The following is a 9,523-nucleotide window of genomic DNA, read 5'->3' as shown; positions in this document are numbered from 1 at the left end:
GCTGGAATTATTTTCTCCGGCAGCAAATTAAAAAAGTCGCACTATAGAGTGTCACCTTGTCTGACACCTTGTTTGGTATCGATCAGCTCGGAGAGGTCCTTCCCGATCCTGACGGAGCTTTTGGTATTGCTCAACGTCTGCTTATACAGTCGTATTATTTTTGCAGATATACCTAATTCAGACATCGCGGTGATGTGTGTCGATTCTCTTTTCACGGGTCTTTTCCAAGATTTGGTGCATGGTGAATATCTGGTCGGTTGTTGATTTTCCACGTCTAAAGCCACACTGCTAAGATCCAATCAATTTGTTGACGGTGGCTTTAATCTTTCACACAATGCGCTCGATAGAACCTTATATGCGATGTTTAGGAGACTGTTATCCCACGGTAGTTGGCGTAGATTGTGGGGTTTCCTTTTTGTGGATTGGGCAGAGCACACTTATATACCAATCGTTGGGCATGTTTTCGTCCGACCATATTTTACAAAGAAGCTGATATATGCTCCTTATGAGTTCTTCGCCGCCGTGTTTGAAGACAGAGATAAACCTGTCACTCTCACATCGTCGGTCAAGATCGCTATCTCATGAAACGTTTTGCAATTAATTTTTAATTACAAATGATTAAAAACATTTATTAATTGAGAATTAACAGACTTATTTCACCTTATTAAGTATTTAAAGATCGAAAGTCAGTTGTTTTAATTTACCATAAGATCATAAAAAAGGGTTTAAGTAGTTTCGCCAATGGATAATAATTTACAATCGTAATAAATGTTGGGTGTTTTAATTTAAATGCTCAAAAGCTCTTATTTTGTTTGATCTGGCCACAATGGAAAATGTTATAAAAAACGCTAATTTTGAAGCGCTCTCACACTGGAATAAGTTGGACATCCCCTTATTCCTGGTTAGGCTTTCACTGCCATTCAGCAGGCTGGTGAAGTGTTCCCTCCATAATTTTAGTATGCTCTGAGCATCGGTTATTTAATCACCTCTGAGGTTCTAAAAGAGTATGCTCCGCTCTTGAAACCTACTGTTAGTCGCCACATTTTTTCGTAGAGCAGCTTATCAAGCTCTTCTTACTCACGCTTTTCGGCCTCTCTCTTTTTCTGTCTGCAAATGCGTCTCGCTTCCCTCTTCAACTCTTGGTATCTATCCCATTCCGCACGCGTTGTGGTCGATTGTAATTTTCATTGAGGGATGGGATATGGAGGATGGATTCATGTGTAGAAGTTCACGCAAGTGAAGAAAATCACTAAATCACTAGATACTTAAATCACTAGATATTTGTTTAGAACTCATTTTTGCACTAACTGCTCGCAACAATTTAGAGTTAACTGATTATGGTTACTAATTACATACATACATATGTCTTCTAACTCAGCACGTGTCAAATTCAGAGTTGCTGAACGGTTAGTTTCAAAATAATATGAAGAATTTGTTCCATTTTTTTGTTCACAAAAATGAGGTAAATCTTTTTGCATCCTTGTTTTCTTTATGCAAATTATTTAAAGAAATAAATTGCTTTTGTTGAATCTATTATATTAGCTGTTTCATTTGCTGTAAAAATCTTCTAATATTCTGTTGATTTGCTTAACCGTCCTTTTCTTATCGGCGTTAATTCTATATTGAAAACGATACTCAGTTTCTGGTAAACCCCTTGACCGAATCGCGTTACCCCCTTGTTAATGAATCCATCCACTACAGGTTCATTCTGTTGATTAGGAATTGGGTATTAAGTACTTCTGGCATTCGCTGAAACAATCCTTAACTACCAAAACGTGTATATTTCCCAATTTATTGATGAGACATCTCTCAACCATCCATAGCCACGCCAATTCGCTCAAACGGCCCACCCGAATTGTACTGCTTCATCTGGCCATGACTCCTGGACCTAGATCCTTTAGCTACAACGCACTCAGAATATTAGGCAATCCTCTCCGTAGAAGCTCGAAATGTCGTCCCACAGTTCCTATACCGAGTTGCTGACGAGTGCTCTCAGAGAGCAGGAGTGCAAGTCGAGTTGATAATCGTTCGGTTGCAACAAAATAGTGGTCTGAGTCAATGTTGGGACCTTGGGTCGTAAAATATCTTTCGCCACATCGTTCTTCTGTCCCGTCGGAGCGTGGGCGCAAATCAGCGATATGTTGAAGAACATCCCACCACAAATTCCACACCGAAATTGCGGAAATTTATATGACCACTGTAGTAAATGCCACAAGGACATACTCGATTTAGTACTTGTCTCGTCCATCACACTTTTGGAAGTCAGTGATGTCAGCCTTTATTCTAACGAAGACGTCAATCAGCTAGGCAGGTACACCTTCCCAATTAAGGAACCAGACATTCCAGGTGCATACCATTAAATCGTAATCCTTAACACATTTGCAGGGGTCGTCATCAAAAGGGGGGTCATTTATCCGAGGCTGTTGTTTCCTTTTCATTGGTAGGGTTTTGCACGTGGCGGGTCCCGAGCCTACCTCACAAACCTGGGAAGGGGTATGGTATGCCAGTAACACAGGTACTGATGTATCCTGTATACAATCTCTTCTCTCGTATCGTGTTGATACAACAGTTTACTTTTGGTAAAGCAGGTTATCGACGGTATCAATGATCGCCTAAAAGTTTCCGATCGAAAATTATTTTGATGTTTGATTTTTAATGAAAATAAGTAATCCTATGACCCATAAGTTATCGCTTGCACGGATATACAGTCATACATAATTCAACACATCCTGTTTTCCTGATCATTTGCATAAATATTATATATATGTATGCATGTGTATACAATTCTATATCTATCTTGATTAGTTTTAGATGATACAAACAACTGTTAGGTAAAAAACTAGAGTATAACATGTGAGTGTATAAAAATATGAAGTAACTACATATGTAAGTACATGTGTACATATATAATAGATATGTAGGTGCTTTATTTCTTTGACTAATTTGTGTCCACGCGAATAATTAAATATACACACTTATGTATTGATATAAATCTAATCGTTTAGTATACATACATACATATATCAGGAGTCATCTATAGTGTATTAAAAATTAATAATTTTAAATTTAGGTGATTGGATGACTTTAAACCAGTTCACAGAGTAGAAATATGGGTTTGTATATATGTTCATACATATGTACTCATACAAATCTTGATTTTTAATAATATTCAATTTATAATTTGCGCAACGATGATAACGATTCTCAGTTGATCTTGCCAACTAAGAGGAATAATACCTATTGATTTGAAAAATGCTTAAATATTCGTATGTAAGTAAAATTATCGAAAAATGTCAAATGCATTTTTTCAAGACTTTAGTTGTTTTAAATTCATTAGTTCGTTATATTTTGTCGATTCATTTATTTACACACATGCACATATGCATACATACATACATATGTGTATATTATATTTAAAGGTTTTGCTACTAGTTCTCGTGGGGGCTGTAGCCGCTAATGAGCAAGATGTCCAGGCAGAGTTAAAATCGAATTACCGCGAAATTGATGCTCAAGGACATTTCAACTATGGATATGAGGCAACCAATGGAGTGGAAGCTAAAGTACAGGGCGATGTTAATGGAATTCATGGTGAATATTTTCTTCCCGGTGAAAATGGTGAGAAGGTACGGGTAACTTATACAGCCGATTCAACTGGTTTTCATCCAAACGTTGAGAAGAGCCCTTGAAAGTAGATTTCGAATAGATTCTATTTCAAAACATAAATGTATTCTATAAATTTTTTATATACACATTTATCTAATATAACTTGATTACAATTAAATTTTAACCACCATTTGTATAAGATTCATATGAATGTGTTATTGTGGATATTTATATCACATAATGTAAATGTACATATACTATACATATGTGAACGTATCAGAGAACTGCAATGAGCAATAAATTTTTGTTTATACTTCAGTACTGATCCGTTACTCTGTCTGATTCTGTCAGTTCGGTTCATGTATACGAAGCCAACCGTTTGTCTTCAAATCAGCGATAGAGAACAACTTTGAATCACTAGCGATCAGCTTATACCTGATTTGTCTATGAACGTTCTCATCAGCAGAAAATACCCGAAGTGATGCAAACTCATGCTTCAATGATTGAAATGATCGGTTTGTATATCATCCCCTAAACACTGATTTACTCGTGCACTATTTACTTATAGTTTACCCGAAGTTTCATATCGACTCAAATCAATCGTCGCAACCCTATGAACTGACATGACGCGATTGGAACCGAAGCCAGCCATACCGTTTACCCGATCGTGATTGCCGAAGAACAGATTGTTCGTGTTGCATCAGATCAGTTGACGGTGGCGGGTACCCGAATTGATCAACAATGTTCTCTATGCTGAACTTAATTGATTTGATTGTGTTTTTGACACGCGTGTTTGTTCTGATTTTATCATACTCGTTGCAGCTCTCTGGTACGTATACTATATAGAGCGGTTATTTGGATAATGATGATTCCAATACATACAATGTACAAACGCGTATAGATTGGTAATGTTAAAAGTATTCAAAATGCTTTATATTCGTTCATACACATTGCATATATAAGACCAATGAGTCTCTGAGAGTAGAGGTTTTGTTTTTAATAACCTGTATTTGCTAGAGTGAATCTACCAACTATTTTGTATGGATACTTTATTAGAGTAGAAATACTTATTGTCGAAAAATATTCGTTTCATAAGACCGTTTTTTTTATTGGAAATTATATTAAAACGCTGATTTCATCGTTTGATTTGGATTCGCTTTGTTAAGGACATGACTTGGTTGCATTTCATATGAATATAAAAGCCTCCGGTTTTGCTCATATAATTTAGGAAAAATTAAACAGGGTGATATCCCCGCTACTTGTATATTTCGACCGAAACTCATTCATCCACCAGAGGGAATTCCCATCACCTTATACGCAGATGATTCCACGATATTGACGTTAGGCATGCATGTGTTCGAAAGTAAACAGATGTTTCACGGGTATTTCCCGCATCTACTTTGCAAGGACTTCACAAACGAGTACAGACTGGATCTTAATATCACCGTCGATTCCAACAGTCAGCAACCACAGAATTTTAGTCGTTAGAAATGACTGCCTGTGCTCCTTCACTTAATCACAAGGTCAGATGTTTTCGTAATAACGGCACTTTCTTTGTGACCGTCCAGATCTTGCAGTAATAAAACACAGATTAATATAAAAGTTAGAGTTCAACCGGCTCTTTCCGAGCTGTTGAAAATTAATTAGGTATTTACGTTTTCTGATCTCTTTTTTGGCAGTGTTTAGAATCTGAAGGAATATTTCCAAAGAATATCACAATTTGATAAATTTAAACACATATTTTTATTACTAAATAATAAAGCATCACATGATATTTAGTGCTGATGACAGTTCGGTGAAATTTATAGTTTAGAACCAGAGGAACTTGAAGACCCATACTTAGCCAATTGCATATCCAGTGATGGCGGATTTACTAGTTTTCGAATCACATTAAATTTTGGGTTGTTTTTATCGCGCAGCAAATTAAAAATTATGCTCTCACTAGTGGTAATTACACAACCAGCTTCACGTAAGCGATCTAATGCCAAATCTCGGTCCTGATTCAGACGGGAAGTGCAACAATCGGCTACAATATAAACATTAATACCGCAGCTTAAGAAATCGATTGCGGTTTGTTCGATACATACATGAGACTGGAATAAAATAAGAAAAGTAGATTAGAGTGCATGGATTTCAGTAAGTTTTAACTTTGAAGCAACTTTCACAACAAGGTGGATCTTGTGTTGTTAATGAAGACTCATACACATATGCCTCCGAAAACTGGAATTTTACCTCCAATCCATAGAGTACAATATCACAAGGTTTCTCTCCGTATATTGTTTTTATTTTATTTTCCAATTCTGGTACAAGCATACTGAACTGGGTTTTACTTATAATAGCTGCAGCATGCGATATATCTAAATCGGGAACAGTTTTTCCAAGCTTTTCAGGAAATTGCTCTGACACTATAAGAGGAATTTCAAACTCTTTACCGGCTTTGGTCTGCAAACAGAACTTTTACTATTAAATCAAAGGTCAAAAATATATTATATAAAATCAACCAGGTTTCTTACCAATTTGTTAGCATTCGTCACTAACCCCTCGAATAGTGGAATTACTGGTCGAAATTTCTCCTGGATATCACAGAGAAGGAATAGAGTTTTTTTGGGGTTAAGAAAACGTAAACGATGCGCCATGTTTACTGAATTTAAATTATAATTTAACAACTAGTTGGTGACAAAATTTCAATATAAGTTGATTGTACGTAAAGACAAAATGTTTATTTTATTTAACATGTAATTCAACTATGACTATAACACTTCTAACTATTTATGGCGATAAACTATATGAGATATCTGAATAAACTTTTTAAAAAACTAAATTCTTAAACTTCGAACCAGCAACCATCGCACATAAATAAACATCAGCTGTTTAATTTGTTAAATGCTTTGAAATATTCCTTTGTCATTCAAAATTACGGAGTATCTCGGCAGGCAATCGATGTTGTCTAGATAACTCTTTTATTTCATCATTGCTGGCGTTATTGTGGAGACAAATTTTTCATCAGTGCTGTGAGTTTATAGATAAAGAAAATCAACATATTTCTCTTTTTAGTTTTGACATTGTGCAGTCAATATTATATTGTCACTTTTCTTCAGTCTACATTTTGTATTTTTAAACAACAATATTTTTCGAAGGGCATAAAAGTTCTTGCTGAAGTTAAAGTATTCGTCTGCTTCGTCTTTTCTTACTCACCATTCAAATACAAAGTTGATAAGAACGAAGATATGTTTCGTCTGCAGTTGACAAATTTCATTCACGTTCTTTCAATCGAAATTATTAAATTTATTTCAGATCAAACCAGAATTTGCGAAGGATAGGATATCAATCAGACCATTAAAATCTGCTGAAATATTTCGCAAAACCTGGTAGCTGAACTTGTTCTCTTTTTATTTTGTAAACTAGGTTCTTTGTAGATCCGTCGGCGTATGTACTTTACGCATTCGCCTAACTTTGGACATATTTTGATATTACGACTAATACCATGTTCAGACCGACACTTAATCACTCGATTTCGGCTGTTGAATGGATTATCCCACTAATCTTAAAAATTTATCAAGATTTCGCCATACAAAAATGACAGTTCCAAATCACTTCATTGAAACGATTTCAAACTGATCGACGCTAAATCTCTCTGTGCGACTCTGATTTTGCGCAATCTACTTGTCAGCACTGGAAATCTGTTACATTATCACAGCTGATTTAGACACTACAAAGGGGAAAAATGTAAACAAACAAATTTTTATTAGAGCAATGAATCTAATTTCTGCTAAATTGCTAAATTGCTCTATTTATTAGAATTAGAATTTATTTTGTGACAAAATTTTTAAATAAAGATTTATCTTTACCAAATTTTAAGAATAAAATTTTGTGTGCTTCACATTTGTAGTTTTTATTTTCCTTTTTTAGTGGTTGCAATGAGCTAAATATTTTATACTAAAATAAGATTTTTTAAGCAGATTCGCATTAAGAGGCTCTAAAGTTAGAACGATAAGGATTAGAAAGTTTTTAATTACAAATTAGAATTTGGGGCTTAAATATTGGCATTTGTATATACGTTTATTTTTATAGTTTTAAGTATTATATTAAAATACTGTGATATGAAGTGATATTTTTTTTGTTATTTTTTTATACTATTATACATATGTATATGAATTGTTATCGTTTTGTTTTTTTTTCATTTTTTTATGTAAATAAATTTTTAATGGGTGATATAGGCCTACTGGGGAACCGAGCATCCAAAAATAACTTCGGTAACGCGCCCTTTTGCATTCCTCATAGGTGGTGTGGAAAATACGAATTGGGTGTTTTACTTAAAATGTCCAAAAAATAGCTTTTTTTCCTGATCTGGCTACAATGAAAAATGTCATAAAAAACGCTAATTTTAAGGCGCTCTCACACTAGAATAAGTTTAAAATCCCCTTTTTCCTGGCCGGACCTTTATACATTTACGAATAAAAATATATTTATGTTTAAATAATACTCTGCAGCATGCTGATCCTGAGTCATTCTTCCACATTTTTAAGGGGCTATACCAGTGTGACAGTGTGACACTCTAAAAAAAATGTTTTTTATTTGATTTTTCGATAGCTTATATTTCCATAAATATCCTGTGAAATCGGGAAGGTCGTATCTTGAATAGTTTTGGAATGGCAGCGTTCTAAAGAGCGACCGTTCGGAGGTGCAAACATACAAGTATATAGTAAGAGAACAGAGCGCGTTTTTCTCGAAACGACATTTTTCAAAATTGCTGGCGTCATAACTCAACGAGAAATTGACGGATCGACTTCAAATTAAAACTGAGTATTTTTGAATACATTTACTATACCTACGATCTTTTTGATTGATTGAATTTGGCATTAAAAAAACGAAAATTTTTTACCTAAAAAAATTCGATTTTTTTTTCAAAATTACGCCACTTTGTTAATTTTTGATATTTTTCAAAGATCGTAGGTCATTGTATAGAAAATATCTTTAAGTTTAATAAACTTCTCAAATTTTTCTGTTTTAGCTACTCATTCGGCCGGAATCACGCCAGCAGTTGGGGCACTTTTTTTTGGCACCTCCGAAGACAGCCCATAACTCTGTTATTTTTCTAAATTTTTGTAAAAAAAAATCTTTAAATATAGCTGAAAATATACCTTATTGCGTTCAAAGAAGTTCGAAATATTCAATCGCGTACTTTCTCTTAAAAAAATTCACGAAAATCGTCTAATTTTTCATGCGTCACGCTGGTATAGTATAGCCCCTTAATTCATAAAACTAAATAAAATTATTATATACATATGCACCAAAATTCAATATATTTGAAAAATTACTCACTTTTCTTGATAGTCCATTTCTTTATTTTTTCTTGTTTGTATTTGTAAAACATTTGTTTCACAGCTTTTTACCTTATGTGGTGAGTTTTTCGTGCTTTTTTCTTGCGAGGTTTGAGCAAGAATAACTCCACAAATCAGTTGTGAGGTTTTCTCAGGATAGGGCTGCAAAGCTCTATCAATCAAATAATTTTGATATTGTGAAAATGGGTGAAATTGGAACTGTATATAAAGACAATGTTCAAACCTGTTAAGAGGGTCGAGGGTCGCAAGTAGTGTCCAACCGATGCCCAATTTTTGGCCGATGCCGGTGCCATTTTATTGAAAAAACTACATGAATATTATTACGTTATTGGACAAATCTATTTAGTTACTAACTTTGTAAGTACATATGTATATTCAAATGCGTACATTTAAGTCCCAAATTTACTTAAAGAAATTGCATTATAATTTTCGAGCATCTTTGTTCTTGCTTATCTCTTTAAACAAGTTTTACTTTTCAGTTCGCAATAAGTATCCACTTAAACGGTAGGATAACAACCTATAAGTGGGAAACACACAAAACTTTATTTTTAAAATTAGGAACCGAAGGTTCTTATTAA

The 9,523-nt window shown here is 34.4% G+C and overlaps 2 protein-coding genes across 2 annotated transcripts; one reads left to right on the top strand and one right to left on the bottom strand.

Moving 5' to 3' along the window:
• The first annotated feature begins 3,114 nt into the window (after window positions 1-3,114).
• Window positions 3,115-3,781, top strand: LOC120772016 (pupal cuticle protein Edg-78E-like). The gene is made up of 2 exons (XM_040100382.1): window positions 3,115-3,270; window positions 3,420-3,781. Exons 1-2 carry the CDS (start codon window positions 3,253-3,255, stop codon window positions 3,684-3,686), a joined length of 285 nt encoding a protein of 94 aa, XP_039956316.1. The 5' UTR covers window positions 3,115-3,252; the 3' UTR covers window positions 3,687-3,781.
• Window positions 3,782-5,322: 1,541 nt separating this feature from the next.
• LOC120772770 (isochorismatase domain-containing protein 1-like) lies at window positions 5,323-6,436 on the bottom strand. Its single transcript, XM_040101544.1, has 3 exons — window positions 6,117-6,436; window positions 5,836-6,045; window positions 5,323-5,696 (listed from the first exon to the last, which is right to left on the bottom strand). The coding sequence occupies exons 1-3, from the start codon at window positions 6,237-6,239 to the stop codon at window positions 5,406-5,408; spliced, it is 624 nt and encodes a 207-aa protein (XP_039957478.1). The 5' UTR covers window positions 6,240-6,436; the 3' UTR covers window positions 5,323-5,405.
• Between the last annotated feature and the right edge of the window lie 3,087 nt (window positions 6,437-9,523).

Source organism: Bactrocera tryoni, chromosome 3, assembly GCF_016617805.1.
Source record: "Bactrocera tryoni isolate S06 chromosome 3, CSIRO_BtryS06_freeze2, whole genome shotgun sequence".
Classification (NCBI taxonomy): domain Eukaryota; kingdom Metazoa; phylum Arthropoda; class Insecta; order Diptera; family Tephritidae; genus Bactrocera; species Bactrocera tryoni.
The sequence above is the reverse complement of the archived record's forward strand: the minus strand, read 5'-3'. Positions and strand labels throughout refer to the sequence as shown.